This window comes from Gambusia affinis, linkage group LG20, assembly GCF_019740435.1.
Source record: "Gambusia affinis linkage group LG20, SWU_Gaff_1.0, whole genome shotgun sequence".
NCBI lineage: Eukaryota > Metazoa > Chordata > Actinopteri > Cyprinodontiformes > Poeciliidae > Gambusia > Gambusia affinis.
This window is the reverse complement of record NC_057887.1, coordinates 9,422,909-9,440,257: the sequence shown is the minus strand read 5'-3', so window position 1 is coordinate 9,440,257 and position 17,349 is coordinate 9,422,909. Positions and strand designations below refer to the sequence as shown.

The following is a 17,349-nucleotide window of genomic DNA, read 5'->3' as shown; positions in this document are numbered from 1 at the left end:
AAATAAATGTAATTAATTTTCTTCTTTTTGTTAATGGAAAACCACAGCCAGAAACTGGGTCTGGAAATCAGCAAGCAGTTAGTCCAATACTTTATTTGTAAGATAATTATAACCTCACCAATTACACATTAAACAACTCTAAAAAGTAAATAAAGTAGAAAGTTTAGAAATAGTTTATTTCTTTGACAGACAAAATAAAATTAATGGGTAAAAATACGAGGTCATATTTAACCGCTTTCATACGATTTAAAGTTTAGAGTAAACCCATTTTCACATTGCTGAACCTGTTTTTGTTTATCTGAACCATCATTTCTGTGCTAATTGAGCAGCTGTGGGACGCGCTGCTGAAGGTCGAATGTTTTTCTGAACACGTTTCCTCTAACTGGGCGACACGGCTTCAGAAAGATCTGAAGAAGAGGATAAATGAGGTAAGGCGAACGGCTCTTTACTGTCTAAAGAGAGAACAATTTGCTCACCTGAGATGTCTCTCTGTGCAGGTCAGCGATGAGGATAAAGTGCTGATCTGGTGCCTGGATTCACCTTTGGGCAAAAGCCACCATGTTGTCCAGAACTGTTTCCACGAGATGTTTCACTCGGCCATCAAGAGTATCTGTCAGGTATGGAACTGGATAGAGATCAATCATGATTTATTCAGTTTGTGGAGCTGCAAATATTTGTTTTTCCTTGGAAAATGACAGAAATATTGAATAAAGTAGAGTAGATTGTGGTCTTTTAACAGTTAGATAATACAGGCAAATAATTACCAGTAAAATTAGGATATAAGGGGCATTCAGTCATCCCAACAGTTTTTGCTTACTGCACAATTCCCACTAAATTAGAGAACAGCTATTTGCAATAGGTTTCTGTTCAGTAACTTTCTTTGGGTAAAACTGTATTTAAACCTGTTTGTTCCTGTTTTATTATCCACTATCTTCCACCTGAAGGCGGAAAGAGAAACAGACCACAGGCCTGGTGTGTTGGGTCTTTTAGACATTTACATTTACTCTGCACAAAGTAACTGTTTGTTTAGGTAACACTATTTAAAACCACAGTGCGTAACTTTTATTTTAAAAATCTGTTTTTTTACATATTTGTTAAAACTGTCACTATGTCGTAAGAGTACGATATGAGACAGTTAATCTGTGAAAAGATCAACTTGAGCTGCTACAGTGATGTGCAGAAACACACCATTCCTTGTTAGAAACAACCAATCAGAGGCAGGAGGAGGGTCTTAGTGCAGTCAATCATCCTCGTGTACCTGCTGCTAAGGGTGCTAATGGTGGAGAAACAACTTCCAGAAAAACTGTTAATATACCTTCATTGTTGGCCATGCTAACTAGCCTTAGCATTCATTCCCGGCTCCTTTGTGGTGAACCAGCTGTAGTGTAGCAGAGAGCAACAGGGAGAGTGTGAGCGATGTGTACACACACTGATTGACAGCACTAAGACGCTCCTGCTGGCTCTGATTGGTTGCTTTTGACCAAGAGGTGTATTTCTGCGTACTGGGAGCAGAGGGAGGAAGAGAAGCTCACAACAAAGCGGCAGTTTTAACAAATATGCAAAAAAACCACATTTATTATAAAAGTTAGACATTGTACCTTTAACAGTGGTTAAGTCGTGTTCATTCTGTTCACAGGGAGGAAAAGAAGGAGACTTGATGAGAAGTCTGACCTCAAAGGTGAAAGATCTTCCTCCTAGAGTCACGTCTGCTGTTGTGGTCGAGTCTGCAGCCCGGTTCAGAGACAACATGGTGGTCCAGCTGCTGGATCCTCAGTCAGCTGTGAACGTCCTGCTCTCTAACTGTGGGACATTTACTTGAATCGCACAACATTTTCTTCTTTTTTTTTTTTTTTTTTTTTTTTTTGTCAAGGTTTTACGCTCTGCGTCGTCATGTTTTTTACAGTAGCCTCGTCGTTTTGTTCCTAAGGTGCTTGGAACTTAATCCAGGTGGACGACACGGCGGGACAGGTTGTCCACAGCTGTGTGGAAGCTTTCCATCTTCTGGTGGCATCCTTGCTTGAAGGAAGTGTGTCTCTGGGAGACTTGCAGACGTGTCTGAAATACCAAGAGCAATTCAAGCGACTTTACCAGCAATGTAAGCGTCTGTCAGTAAATGGCAAATTAAACTTTCGTCCAAACAGAATATTAATTCAGGAAAAATCTCTTCCACAGACAAGAAGAAGTCTGAGACGTCTCCAGCTGACGCTGACATTTTGACTTGGCGAGAGAAGGACCTGAATGCTTTCATGCAGCGGAGACAGGAGATAGACACACTGATAAAGATGTTGGCGAAGGCTACGGAAAGCATCACAGGTCAGTAAATCATGACTCACCATTCGTATGTTATTGTCACCTTTAATTCAACTTCTGACATCGTGTTTTTCATAATTCATCAGTTCCCGAGGTGTCGACTCTCGAAGCGCAGCACAGCGCAGACCTCCATGCTGTGAGTCTGAACAAACTGGTGCTTGTTCAGGTCGTTGATGCAGAAAGAAAGCTGCAGAAGACTGGTCCTCCTCCAGTCCTGTGGTATAAAATCAGTATGAATGTCTTGAAAATGTCCTCAGAGATGCACAAATTGCATCACAGCAACCTGATTCTCTCCTCGTGGGTCAAACGAGCAGCATCTGTAGCGGCATCGAGATTCCCCGCCTCGCCTCCCGTTCAGCTGACTCTAACTCAGATCTCTGAGAGCATCTGGACGCCTCTGCTGGAGGAGTTCTCACATCTTGGAGTCAGCATCGCTGAGGCAAACATCAGGTTCAGGAAGCTTGACCAGATGCTAGAGGACTCTGGTGATCAGGGGGATGGAAAGCTGCTGGAGAAGGAGCTGGATCTCATGTCAGAGGTCATTTCCACAGCAGAAGGAGTCACGGCTGAGAAGAACTGGGTCCAGACGAGGCTGCGTCAGATCCAGGAGTACAGACAGCTGCACGATGCAGCGGCTGCAGCCAGCGCAGTCCTGAGAATCGCCCAGAGGATGGAGCTCTCCGGAAATTTCAGCGAAATTAGCTCCCTCAGGCAACTGGTAACAAACTAAATTCTCCACATGAAATTTAACTGGAAATTTGCTGTTGATTTTTTTGTTTTGTTTTGCAATCAGAGATCCCGGTTCTTTCAATAACAGGTTCATTAAATATAAAGTTTAAGCTTTAGAACAAACAGTCTAAGTTTTATGGTTTCATTAAACAAACAAAAACAAGACTTCAGGAAATGATGGAGACTAAATCCAACCACTTCCCAGGTCTGAACATCAACTATAGATTTTTTTTTTATTTTTATCCCTGCTCCACTGCTGCTGTGTAAAAAAAATATCTGCTACAAATTTGTAATTATTGTCTAAATTCAGTCTGGAAAGGAATGAATTTCTTCTATAAGAATGTGCACAAACCTTGCAAAAATAGTTTATTATCTTTTACATTTGGGACCTTGTTTTGAAATTGTGCATATTAGTGAATGTTTTTTATGATTATTTAAGGCCAACCTGTTTTTGTCGTTATTTATCCCAGAAAAATATATTGACATTTTCACTTTTAATACTCTACTGTGACCTTTTTAAAGATTTTTAAAGGGTTAGAGTTTTAAGGTTTATGTAATGAAAATTTACATTCAAAGCCTTATTTGGGGTTCATGGTTTAGTTTGCTTTTTTTGTTTTACAACTATCTGCTACACCAAAATAAAGTCAGCCATCGTAATTTTGTGTAGTTTTTTTATTCAACAGATGGAGGTTTTGCAGTAAAGTGACTCATTTACATCCTTGTGTCCTCTTCAGGATGAAGGCAGCTTTAAGGAGCGGGTCCTGAAGTCTCTCACTGACGACATGTCTCATGCCAGGCAGCAGCTTTCTGCTGTCACCAGGGAACACACTGCATGTTTGGAAGAGTTTCTTAACAGCCAACCTCTGATCAGCTGGGTCAGAGAGAACCTCAGAAGTAGGTTGACACCATAACAAACACAATTTCTTACATTTTTCAGACTAATCCTGCAAGAAGCAACTGTAAGTGGTACTTCTCTCTGTTGTGTCCATTTTCCAGCGATGAGCGATGTCAAAGTTTATGTTGAGCTAGCTTCGATATCTGCTGGAGAAAACGACACGGAGATTGACCAGGTGGCCTGCTTTCATGATGCGGTGATGGGATACGGCCCCCTGCTCTACTCCCTCCCCCCTCAGACCGGCTTCCAGGAGTTCATGACGTGTGCTCAGCAGGTGTGGGACGCCCAGAGCAGAGACGAGAAGCTCCCTGACAAGCTGGTACTGAGATACTTTTTTTTGACCGAGTCACTTCTTGATCCAAACCTCGTTAGATTTTCACTTCACAGATCTTAATTTTCTTTCACAATTTGTAAAGTCTGTTGTTTGTTTAAAGAGGTCCATTATGCAAAATTCTCATTGCTTCACAAACACCCGCCGGTTTTGTGGTAGTAACTTTAGGTTGTTTGGTGTCTGGAAAATGAGCCGTTTCAAAAACTTCCAAATTGTTAAGTCACATTTGACGGACACTGCGGCGTTACCTAGCAACCCCTCCAAAGCCCCGTCCATCACCTAGCAACCAAAGCTGAGCATTTGGCAAACTGATTTGTACAATGGCTGCTGGAAAAGACAAGTGTTTTGTTGTTGACTTAGCGTCCAGAAACTACTTGCTGCATTCTTGTTGGTCATGCAGGACGCTCTACGTTTGCTTTTCAAAGATATACAGTTGTGTTATTGCACATCTGTTCGCAGTCATTTTCACATGTGAGTGTTAGTGTTGAGTTGGGGAATATGGCAGCTTATTTGGACTTAAAGTAACAAAAGGCCCTAAAACAGCTCATTCAGAAAGAAGCTCAAACTGAGCAGACTGAAATCTCATTATCTAGAAGGACTTTGTACAAAAATGTAATGAACATGTAATGAACATGTAATGAACATAGGCCTAACAGCTAGCATAGCATCTCGACATAACAGCCAACTTTGCAGACTTTAAAAAAAAGTAAACAAAACAAAAAAAGCTTAAAATCTTTTCATTTAAACTTCTTTAAAAGCATACCTATAAAAGTCTCTGACGACATATTTAAAATGGACATAAATGGGGTTGGTTTGAAACTTTTACACAGCACTGGAAACAGGCTGTTTAAGTTCAGGTTCTGGGTTATCTGTAATGTTGACGGTACTGGATTTTTCTTTCAGAGAGAGTCGACTCGATTGCTGAGCTGGCTGAAGGCTCTGAAGGAGACGCACGGCTCTGTGGAGCAGTCTTCACTCTCGCTCGCTTCCTCCATCAACGCACATGGAGTTTATCACGTTGGATGGTCTAGTGAAAAAACAGAGAAGGTAAAGGGCCAGTCCTAGTTAAAACCCTTTCAAGCTGGAGTTGAGACATTTTCTGACCGATTTTGTCCATTTTCAGAGATGTCTTCAAAATATGGTTCTGGTGACAGTAAAAGCAGGAAATGAGGTGAAAAGCTACAAGCTTGAAGACCTGCTGGAGCTTCAGAACAAACTAATGCTGATGTCGTCTAAAGGGGAACATGGCAGAGAACAGGTCAACAGATTCACAGAGGTAAGAGACTTTTAGCGTTACCATCAGATCTTCATTAGTGAATAAAACCAATAAAACACAAACTGATCTATTTTCTGCTTGTTTTAAATTAATTATTCCATTTTGATTTAATTAGTTCAGACCAACATAACATGTTCAGCTCAGTCATATCAATGTGATGCAAACGTGCATCACATTGGTTCGTCACTTGATTACTCTAAACAAATATTTTCCTCCAAAAAGCAATTTTGTATTTTTTAAACAAAATTGTATTTATTGTGTTCCACAAATTGAAATGTAAAGAAAACATGCTTGCTTATAGTATAAAATATGTGCACGATATGACACCTCCAAGATTACAAATAAGAAAAATTAAGCTCTAATTATTTCCATATTACTTTTACTTACTTATTTCCACATCTGTCCAATGTTTATGACGTTTCTACACACATGGTGTTGTGTTTTTCAGGTTTTCCAGGGAGTTCAGAGAGTTGGATCGACCCTTCTTCAAATGCAAACATCTGGCAACATGCTCTTCAGGGACTGGTCTGCTGAGGTCCACTGCTGCCCACAGCAGCAGCCGTGCATCAGCATCACCTTCCTGTCTCTCGGCAGCGAGCAGACGCTGTACAGCGGAGAGGTGACAGAGCAGCTGCGGAAACTGGCTCAGTCGATGGATTCATGCCACAAAGAATGGTGCGCCTTCATCGGCAAGATGCGTTCCAGGTTCAGTTTGTTGAACCACTTCACCTCAGAGCAGCTGGTGTACCTGTGCCACTGGATACACAAGGTGTGTCAACGTCAGACGTCGGTTCCTCAGCAGCTGTGGCACCTGCTGTTTCCCATAAAGCCTCAGTGCACGGTGAATGATGTTAGGGTTGCTTACACAATCGCAGTGAGCACGAGCTCACAGGATGATGAAGACTCTGACGATGAAGAGGAGTTTTGTGAAGCTATCATGGACTTCACAGCAGCTGCATCCAAGCATGCAGAAGAAGACCTGGAAGAGGATCATGATTTAATGCAGTTTTCAACAGATGAAGAAGATGATGATGATGTAAATGAGGGCAAGCTTGATAATCTCTGGAGGCGGTTCGAAAGAAACATGTCCCAGTATCTTGAGGAGTCCCTGGACATCCTGACCCTTGCTCAGCTCCTGGGCTGCTTGTCTGAAACAAATCCACTCCACATGATCAGGAATCTCCCACCGGGACTCCAGGTGGGAAAGCCAAACCTTGTCCTCTGTCCGAGCGCGGAAGTTTTCACCACCACTCTGTCTTTATACACGGAGAGTCCAGAGCAACCTCTGCCATCTTCTGACGAGGTCCTGGTCTGCAGGGAGCAAACCCCCAGAGAAGAGGTGGAGATCTTTCTGCGCAGAGCTCTCTGCCACGTCTCTACAGAAAAATGTCAGAAGATCTATTCTCTGGTTAATCCTGGTGTGCTGGGATATGAGGCCAGCGAAGCCTTGGTGGAGCTCTACGAAGGTCTAGAGAGAAGTGCCAGCACGCATTATCGTTTGGTGATAGTCAGTCCTGTTGTGCACCAGCACAGATGTGTTCCTTCTTACTTCAGCAACTACAAAGTGCAGACTGGCATGAATCTAACAGAGGAGAGTGCTAGAAAATACCTTCATCATCACTTCACTCTAAGCACTTTGTCCCAAGACCCAGTCGCACTGGTTTCTCCAGATCAGCTCTCTGTCTGGATGGTGTCATCTGTACGCCCTGCAGTTGGTGAGCAATGTTTTCTTTCTGTTTGCAGCAGTGAAAAAGCTTCAGTTAACAGGGTTCATAAAAAATATATTGACATCAGTGTTTTCCACATGACAGGAAAGTCCCTTTATGTGAAGCGTTTGTTTGAGAAGTTCCAGCAGAAATCTCCAAGAGCAAAACATGTGAGGATCCGTCTGATTGAGGCGAGCGTGGACGTTGACTCGTTGGTTATCACCCTGACAGAGAGACTGTCCCAGCTCAGAGAGCAGGACCCTGTTCTCCTTCATATCGACACAGCTGGCGTGAGTAACCATATTTCACACAGTCAGACAGCTTGTTTTGTTGTTGGCTGAAAGTCCACAAGAGTCCAACTTTTTTCAGGTTCGCTCAGGTTTGGAGGAGCTTCTGTTCCGTCTGTTGGTTCTGGGCTGTTTGAGCGACAGCCATGGTGTGTTGTGGAGAAAGAGTAAGGCTCATCTGATCACAGTGGAAGTTCTGAAAGCAATCAGATACCATCAAAACCAGGCAAAAGAGGTAGAAATTGTTTTTAGTATCTTGCAGTAGATGCAGTCTGAAGCCTGTTCCTGCAGAACATTTCTGTCATAGACTATAAACTTAAATGCTGACATATAATTACTAGGAATGCATCTTGGATTAGATTGGGCACATTGTCGTCAATATTCAATCTAGAATCCGATCTAGAATTATTTTTCAATTTCGGAACCAATACAGATATTAATATCGGATCAGCACATCTCTAATAATTACAGAATCAAACTTGCAGTTTCATTTGCAAAATATGTGTTTCAGATCTACTCAATGTTTTTATCCTTTTAACATAGACTATTGCATATTTATTTATGTCATCAATTTGATTCTTTAGGTGAGAGTCGGACTTCTGGATATTCTGCCCACCATTCATTGCAAAGCTCCAAAAGAAGTTATGAAGCTGTTGGGCAGTCCAAGGCTCATTGGACAAAACAGATTTGATCCACTTGTAGACGAACAGGAGTTTTTCAGCGAGGGAATTCAAAGGCCCTATCAATACTTAAGACTCTACTACCAGAATCAGCGTCTGGATCGATTTAACTATCAGAAAGGATCCAAAGTTGGGGATCCCAGAGACTGCCTCCGTCTCTTGCTGCTTCACTGTGGCATGGAAAATCCATCTTGGGGTGAACTGAAGAACTTCTCCTGGTTCCTCAATGTGCAGCTGAAAGACTGTGAAGTCTCTGTTTTCTGTGATCCAGATTTTCTTGCTGACCATCTGCCAGGCTTTAAGGACTTCATTGTTAGGTTTATGATTCACATGGCAAGAGATTTTGCCTCGCCGTCTCTAAACACATCTGATGAAAGTCCCACTCTTCACATTGAAAGCAATCTAGAAGACGACCTTCTTACTCGTCTGTTAATTCGAAAACGATGGGAGAATGAATCACATCCATACATTTTCTTCAACGCTGACCATTCTTCAATGTCTTTCCTAGGCTTTAATGTGCAGATGTGTGAAAGGCGAAACACACTCATGGCAGTTGATCCTCACAGCAATAAGGTTCTCATAGAGAGCGTAATGTCACTGGAACTTTTCAATGGCTTGCAACGACAAAGGATTTCGCTTACTGAGGACTTTGACCAGCTGCCCCGGTCAGACAAAATCAAAAGGATTTCTTGTGTTGTTGGTGCAACCAGAGGAATCATGGATAGAAATTTTGATCCAGACCCAACTTATGAGCTCACTGCAGACAATGTGATGAAGATGTTGGCCATACACATGAGGTTCCGATGTGGGATTCCAGTTGTGATCATGGGTGAGACTGGCTGTGGAAAAACCAGACTGGTCCGTTTCCTCTGTACTTTGCAAAGAGAGGAAAGACCAGTAGAGAACATGGTTCTTGTTAAAGTACATGGTGGAACCACAGCAGAAATGATCTACAGAAAGGTGCGGGAGGCTGAGGTTCTTGCCCACAAAAATCAGCAGCAGCACAACCTTGATACCATTTTGTTCTTTGACGAAGCCAACACCACAGAGGCCATTTTTGCCATCAAGGAAATCCTGTGTGACCAAACAATAAAAGGAGAACCTCTGAGGCCAGAAAGTGGCCTAAAAATAATAGCTGCCTGCAATCCGTACAGGAAACACTCACCTGAAATGGTAGAACGTTTGGAACGTGCAGGACTGGGGTACCGAGTGAAGGCAAATGAAACTGAAGACCGACTCGGCAAAGTCCCTTTGAGGCAGCTGGTGTACAGAGTTCACCCTCTGCCTCCAAGTATGGTGTCATTGGTGTGGGACTTTGGCCAGTTGAGTGATTTAACTGAGCTTTCCTACATCAAACAGATTGTCCAGAAGAAAGTTTCCGATTACCGTTTGCCAGCATCATGCAGCAACATCATTTCAAATGTACTGGCTGCCTCCCAAAAATATATGAGAAGTCGGAAAAATGAATGTAGTTTTGTAAGTCTGAGAGATGTAGAGAGGTCCATGAAAGTGTTAGTTTGGTTTTACGAACACAGTCAAGACATTTTCGCTGACATAGCTAATCTCAATGATGATCAAAGAACCCTGAAGTGTTTGATCTTAGCTATTGGAGTATGCTACTATCCATCTCTCGTAGCCAAAGAGGAATACCTGGCAGAAATTTGCAGGTACTTTCCAAGACCTGTGAACTGTGTTCCAGCATTGCAAGAGGAGATTTCATCCTGTCAACACCTCTTCCTCAAAAATGTTCAGACAAGGGAGACCATTGCCAAAAACATTGCACTCAAAGAAAACGTGTTTCTCATGGTGGTCTGCATAGAACTGAGGATCCCACTGTTTCTGGTTGGTAAACCAGGCAGCTCCAAGTCTCTTGCTAAAACTGTTGTCGCTGATGCCATGCAGGGCCAGAACTCCCACTGTGAGCTATTTAAGAAACTGAAACAAGTCCACATGGTCTCTTTCCAATGCAGCCCTCACTCAAGTCCAGAAGGCATCATAGGAACCTTCAGGAACTGTGCTCGTTTCCAAAAAGACAAAAATATGGAGGAGTATGTGTCAGTAGTGGTGTTAGATGAGATAGGACTAGCAGAAGATTCTCCACAGATGCCACTAAAGACACTTCATCCTCTACTGGAGGATGGATGCATTGACAATGACAAGCCAGATCCACACATGAAAGTTGGGTTTGTGGGCATCTCCAACTGGGCTCTTGACCCAGCAAAGATGAACCGAGGAATATTCGTGTCCAGATGGGACCCAAGTGAGGATGAACTTGTGGAGACTGCCAAAGGCATTTGTTCATCTTCCAAGCAGATTCTTCTGAAAATAAAACATCTCTTCCCATCACTGGCCAAGGCCTTCTTAAATATCTGCAAAGAGACCTCAAAGAATCAGTTCTTTGGCCTGAGGGATTATTACAGCCTGGTCAAAATGATGTTTGCTGCAGTGAAGGCCACACAACAAGAGCCAAATGGTGAGAAACTTGTAGAGGTCATCCTACGTAACTTCAGTGGACAGCCGGACAGCTTTGACCCAGTCATATTTTTCCAAGACGTTCTGCAAGATCTGACTGAAATTCCCAGACCAAGAACCTTGCAGATGATATTAAGGAATCTTGATCATGGGACCAATGAGGAGAGCCGCTATCTCTTGTTACTGACCACAAACAATGCAGCTCTACATATCCTTCAACAACAGGTCTTTGCAAAAGGAGACTATCCACCACCCGAAATCATCTTTGGCTCAGGATTCCCAAAAGACCAGGAATATGCCCAAATATGCCGGAATGTCAACCGAGTAAAAACCTGCATGGAGACCGGAAGAACCGTTGTCCTCCTTAACATGCAGAATCTCTACGAAAGCCTTTACGATGCCTTGAACCAGTACTACGTTTACCTCAGTAAGCAGCAGTATGTTGATCTGGGTCTTGGCTCCCACAGAGTCAAATGCCGTGTTCATACAAACTTCCGGTTGGTCGTGGTGGAAGACCAGAAGAAGGTATACGAGCACTTCCCAGTTCCCCTCATCAACAGGCTAGAAAAACACAGAGTGGATCGGAGCACCGATCTGGAGGCATGGCAGCACCGTGTTCTCCACAAACTGAGAGAGTGGGTAAAGGCATTCTCTGGAGAGGCCAATGATGATTTCAAGCCCTCTGACATTTTCATTGGCTTCCACGGTGATGCATGTGCCAGTGCTTTGTTGCAAGCCCTTGAAAAGAGACAACAAACTGCTTCTGACAGGGGAGTAGAACAGGAGGAAGAGGACAAACCAAAAACACTTGAGCCAGATGACCAGGACCAAGTGGCTGAGATGGAGCACAATGAGTTTGTTGATGCAATGGACATTGAGCAAGAAACTGAGATAATGGATAAGAATGGTGAATCCAGTGAAGTTATTGATGATAGAAACATGTTGGAAAATGAAGAGCTGATGGAGACAGAAAATGACGTGTCAGCCAGAGAAAATGAGGAAGAGGTCTTCAACTTGGCGAAAAGTTTGTTATTAAACTGTGCCACCCCCGATGCTGTTGTGAGGCTCAAATACTCAGATTTATCTAATCAGGACAAAGAGAAACTTCAAAGATTGTACTTCCAGCAGCAACATCACCACTCACTCCGAGATTTTCTGGGAGCTTGTTTGAACACACACCAGAACTCCAGCAAGTTCCTGGAGGTAAGCCTGAAATCTTTCCTCCAACTTCACTCTTCCCTTTAGACGTTACAGAAACTCTTGACTGCATTCACTCTATGTTCTTGTTTATAGATCACAACATTTTCCAGCTTGCTGACAAAATTAGATGTAAGGGGTGTAGCCCCTGCGCTAGGACTGAATACAGACGGGATCCTTTTGCTGTCACTCCACCAGTTTGATACTGAAGTCTCTTTCTGCAATAAAATAAGGTAAAAAAAGACTACTGCCTCCTTTACCTCATTGAGTCATGCATCTTTACATATTTTTATGCATGTGATCAAACTATTAGCAAAAATCTGAAGATACCATAACCAAAAATAAAATGATTGTCTGATACCTGCCTGTTATGTTTTATAAACCCAGGCCAAACTATTTATAATTGTACATCTGGAGTGTTAGTTGTATTGTTGATGTCTCATTCTAAGAAGCTTAATAGATCTTACATATTCTCCAAATAACTGCGTGAATTCAAGACTTAACCTCAGCTTGTTTCTTTTTATGTAAAATAGCCTAAATAGCTTTTCTGTGTTTGTATGTGTCAGGATGTTCCTCCAAAACACTGGAAGCTCGCTTCACCTTCTTATCATCCAGATGGACCTGGAGGAGTCCCAGTGCAGCGACGAGCTCATCGCATCAGCAAAGTACAGGCCTCCTCTTTACCAAGTAGAGTGGATGTTTGACTTGCCAGGTGTGTTAATGAGTATTATTGTTCATAGGTACTGCACCATGAATTACATGGCTTCAATGGACATTCAGATGTGTTGGGTGATCTTCATTGTGAAGGTCTCAAGGATGCCAAGCCAGTCTCGGTACATTGGTTTCCAAGGAGGTGAGGACCAAAAGGAAGGAGGCTGTGAATGCAGTGTGCCTGCTGTGTTGTTAATAACACACTGAAAGCTTATTTTTTGCGATTCTCTCAAAGGATTCTGGCATTCAGTTCACATCGATGACCTGAGGGATTCAGAGGACATGAGTCTGAATCTGTCGGATTTCTGTGGAACGCTCATCAGCGCCTTGCTCAAACCTGCGCTACAAGGTACAAAACACTTAACCTGGTGTGGGCTTTAGTCATCATCTTATTTTACAAATGAAATTAAAAACCAGATCAAGAATCGTTATGTATTATAACAGTACCGTGAAGAACAGCTAAATATTTTAAAGTCTTATTTTAAAAAATAATTCATAATTTTCAAGGACTAAGTTCGCTATGCAAACTGTTATTAAAATTCTTAATTGTTTTTGGGTAAGTGAGAACAACATGCTCAAACAAAAGACATTTCTGCAAAAATGTTGAATTTAGTTTCAGTAGTCTTGTGTTTATTTTAAGCGCAAAGTTTAAATGTGATGCAACTAGATTTTATTTCACTGAATTTCGAGGCTGTGGAGTTTTTTGCTGCTGACATGTAAAATGCTTTTTAGCTGTTGTCACCTTTAAATACTTTACCCCTGTTCGGAACATTTACCTTCATTGTGTGTGTCATATTTTACATTTAATAACTCTGAGGTTCTAAAAATTTTATTGAAAATTTTATTTTAGGGACAACTATTCACAGCTTTTAGAAATGTAAAAACTTGCAGTGCCTCTTTAAAGTACTGAAACTCCTTCAGCATTTTCACTTTCCTTTACCCTGATGCTCCTAAATAAAATCACGTGAGACCAATTTCAGCCAGAATTCACTAGAAATGCACAAAATAACAAATCAATCATGGATAATGGTGGAGAGGTAGATTAATTTGTAATCGATATTGTATTGTTCGGTGAAGTGAGGGATTTCCCAGTTAAAATAAATTTTTGAATCTTTGACAAAGTTTTAATGTTGATGCTGATAATGTTCTCTGTTTAGTCTGAACATAAAAGAGATTTTTCAAATTTTTTATTTTTGAAAGGTGTCACAGTCCACGTGTCGCAACTTTTCCACGTTAGCACATTGCTTCATTTAGACTGAAATTCAATGTGGATAAAAGTTCTTTTTTTGAATTTTGAACAGAAAATCAGAACGGCAGTGAAGTAATAAACGACTCAGAAGACGACAGAAAAGTAAGATTTTATCTAAGTGGTATAAAATAAAAACATAGTTGGTATTTTTTATGCTCACTTTTAATCTGCTTCTCTGTGCGGGTGGAGAGAGCACACCTTCACAGCCCGTCTTTGGTCCGTTCTTGTATCCAAAAAGCTGTGGGTTTACTGAGAGACCCTGACAATCTGACATCAAGAGGCCTGCAGCGAATGCACATCCTGCTGACGCACCTGTCAGTAGATCAAAACCCCACATCAGGTACACTTCTGATGGATTTATTGCTCACACTGACTGGCCAACAAAACAAAACGATTCGAGGTTTTGTTGCTTGTCTGCTCTGATCCAATTCTGGTGTTTCCTGAAGCTCGCTTCCAGAGGGTCCTGCTGAGTCGGCTGGCTGAGACTCTGGCCCAGAGAGAAGAAGTGATGGGCGCTCCTAAAGAGTGGGTCAGCAGAGAGGCAAAGAAACGCCAGGCTCTGCAGGAAGGAGGAACTCTGAGGTAAAGTCTCAAGCATCACAAAATAAGAAAAACTAATCATATAATGAGCTCAGTTAAAGATAATAGTAATTTTACTTACAAATATGGCTGCAAATTACAATTTTTAATATTTGTTCTTAAATTCTGATTTTGAAAGATTCTGTGTGTTAATATTTCTTTGCTCAAAACTGTGAATTGGTTAAACTAAAAGTTAAACCAGCAGATAAATACTGATGCCTAATGAGAAAAAAATTTGCAAATTGTTACAGGGAAGTATTTTACATTAAATAATGAAAAAAAAACCATGCAAAAACAGAGCCTCTTCTGTCAGAGGCCTGTTCAAATTTGCTGCAATACAGACGGCTACAGGATATCCTTCCTGCCCTCATCGATCGCCATCTACAATAGCACTTTAAAGAATCTTGAATAATTTGAGTTACAACAACATTTAATTTCCCTTTGGGATTAATAAAGTATTATTGAATTGAAGCTATTATTCCCACTCCTGAAGCCCAATCTGAAGAGCAGGAAATGATGCACTACAGTTATGTTGTGCTGAAACGAGCATCTCTACGTGATTGACAGCATTTTCTGTGAAGTCTGTTGGATCCCAACACAAGGACACATCATTCTACTCAGTAAGGCATTTATTAGGTGATCACTTTTACCCAAAACCATATAATCCACCAAATGTTGATTTCTGAACTCCTAAGTGAAAAGACATTAGTTTTTTATTGCTTTAAACTAAAGATGACCTTGTTTTTTTATTTCTTTTATGTAAATAAGTTCTCAAGTTTGCAATGTCTTATATTAGGGATTTGGTGGAAATGTCAGTAATTTATTATATAAAACAAGAATTAGCATTTTACACAAAGCATATACTCTTTATATAGTACAATGAGACTAGAAATTTGAAAGCCTCTTAAGGTTTTCCTGGTGAGTACATTTCATCTTTTATTTATGCTGATGTAATATTATTGGTAAAATGTTGAGGTTTTTAAGTGTAATGTTGAGTATTTACTTTAATGACCTGCATATTTTCTGTGTGTGTGAAGGCACACCCTGTGGCGCTGCCTTCAGTCCACCGTGACACCGGTGCTAGCCAGCATCTTGGAGGTGATCGATCGGTACTCCAATCTGGACCTGCTCACTGGTGACAGACTCAGCCCGGGTCTCTTCAAGCTCTGGATTGACATCTTGGCAGACCTGCAGGTTTTACACCTGGCACCTCCATCAAATCCAAGGTATCAACTGGATGATTTGCCTTTTACAGGGTCCTTACTCATTCTGGTCCTCTGTGACCGTCCTGCTTTATTGAACTGGAGGAATTCATTGTTAAAATAAAAACATTTCTTTGATTGCATTTCCCAGTGATTCGGACCAGGAGGTTCTGGTGCAGCACTACTTCCTGTTGGACAGTGAGCAGCAGTCGTGCTCGGCTCCGTTCAGCTGGATTGTTAAAATGAACCTCGACAGCCTGTGGGAGGAGTCCGAGTTCATGCCAGGTTTGAGACCAGCTCTTAATCAGATAATCAGAAATATTTTGTGATCTGATTTAAATGTGCTCCACAGTATCTAAAGAAGGAAGCACAGAGAAGATTCTCCAGTTTGTGAGCAGCTTCTCCAGCAGCGGACCGGGCCGTCACCTCCAGCAGCTTTCTGAGGAGGAGCGATGGGAATATGGCCTTCTGTTCCTGCAGGACTTCCTGCTGCTCTCTTTGAAGATTAAGTCCAAGGACGAACTCAAGGTTCAGTGATTTTCCCTCATTGAGAAGTCGTATCTTGATTTAAGCCAAAAGAAAAATCACGAACTGCGTTTCCGTTACGAATGTACGTAAAACTTTATTGATATTCCACTAATGTTGAAAAAGCATGATTCACAATTGCGGCGTTCCCATTAAAAAAAGAAAAACAATTAAAATAACACGTGACTAAGTTTGCTAATGCAATAAGTCGTTACAAAACATTCCATGCTGCCACCATCCTCCTGCTACTTCCTGTCGTCTTCTTTGTCTTTTCCGCCAGTAGTAAAATGTTTTTCACGTGACTCGTGTGATGGGAAAAAGTGTTTTGCAAAATCCACCAATTTTAAAATAGCCAAAAACCAACTCATCATAGCGCAAAAACTATTATAGAAACATGTTTTTCTTTTTAAATTGGCATTTTTCCATCAAGTGCCTTTATTTTCGTAATTCCAATGTGTGCAATTATAAGGTCAGTGGAAAAGCAACTAAGTTAAATATGTTTTAAACTATTTTCCATCCAAGCAGCAGCTTTGGTCAGAAGTTCTACAGGAGGTTTTTTTCAAGCTTGGTATGAAGCTTTTTTTTTTACAGGTGTTACGGTCCGTCCAGTAAACCACAGGGACAAAGGCATAAAAAGAATAAATTCTATTTATTTTTCTATTATTTCTTCAACAAAAAGAACATCGACTTTCAAAATATGACAAAAATGGGCCCAAAAGAAAACAACTAAAGCATACCTAACTCAGGATGACAAACCAAAACTGACCTCACACAATGAACACACAGGGGAATTTAAACACAAAGGCTAGCCTACACACACAAGAAAGGGTGGGAGATGAGGCAAAGACAAACAATGTATAAACATAAACAATTAATTTAAACCAACATATTTTAACTACAACACCATAACAAACACAAATCAAACCTAACATCAAAATATTTAAGGACATGCTATAACTAGAAAGAGGAAAGTTCTTTTAACATCAGGTCCCCTGCTTCCAGCAGCCTGATGGTTTGTTCCACTTCCTGGTTTGCCTTTCAACCAGTCTTCTCCCTCAGCCAGTCCTTCAACTCAGCAAAACAAAATAATTAATAATTACCAAACAAAGGCGTTTACTAAATGTGTGCACCCATAATAGTAAACAACCTAAAACAATAAACACACAAACAAATGAAATTATAAATGTATGGTATGAAAAC

At 41.3% G+C, this 17,349-nt stretch overlaps 1 protein-coding gene across 2 annotated transcripts in view; it reads left to right on the top strand.

Moving 5' to 3' along the window:
• The window catches only part of rnf213b (ring finger protein 213b), a 38,405-nt gene that overhangs the window by 6,088 nt on the left and 14,968 nt on the right, over window positions 1-17,349 (top strand). Inside the window, exons 13-36 of one of the 2 annotated variants that reach the window (XM_044102846.1) lie at window positions 330-428; window positions 498-617; window positions 1,637-1,802; window positions 1,928-2,095; window positions 2,173-2,313; window positions 2,397-3,028; window positions 3,774-3,933; window positions 4,036-4,253; window positions 5,169-5,312; window positions 5,389-5,541; window positions 5,990-7,256; window positions 7,353-7,537; window positions 7,617-7,769; window positions 8,119-11,889; window positions 11,980-12,116; window positions 12,450-12,548; window positions 12,624-12,736; window positions 12,830-12,943; window positions 13,896-13,945; window positions 14,033-14,183; window positions 14,290-14,425; window positions 15,460-15,648; window positions 15,776-15,909; window positions 15,977-16,152. In XM_044102846.1, coding sequence (XP_043958781.1) covers window positions 330-428; window positions 498-617; window positions 1,637-1,802; window positions 1,928-2,095; window positions 2,173-2,313; window positions 2,397-3,028; window positions 3,774-3,933; window positions 4,036-4,253; window positions 5,169-5,312; window positions 5,389-5,541; window positions 5,990-7,256; window positions 7,353-7,537; window positions 7,617-7,769; window positions 8,119-11,889; window positions 11,980-12,116; window positions 12,450-12,548; window positions 12,624-12,736; window positions 12,830-12,943; window positions 13,896-13,945; window positions 14,033-14,183; window positions 14,290-14,425; window positions 15,460-15,648; window positions 15,776-15,909; window positions 15,977-16,152 — 8,676 coding nt within the window. Of the gene's footprint in view, window positions 1-329; window positions 429-497; window positions 618-1,636; window positions 1,803-1,927; window positions 2,096-2,172; window positions 2,314-2,396; window positions 3,029-3,773; window positions 3,934-4,035; window positions 4,254-5,168; window positions 5,313-5,388; window positions 5,542-5,989; window positions 7,257-7,352; window positions 7,538-7,616; window positions 7,770-8,118; window positions 11,890-11,979; window positions 12,117-12,449; window positions 12,549-12,623; window positions 12,737-12,829; window positions 12,944-13,895; window positions 13,946-14,026; window positions 14,184-14,289; window positions 14,426-15,459; window positions 15,649-15,775; window positions 15,910-15,976; window positions 16,153-17,349 lie in introns of both variants that reach the window. The other variant, XM_044102845.1, reaches the window with a different exon arrangement.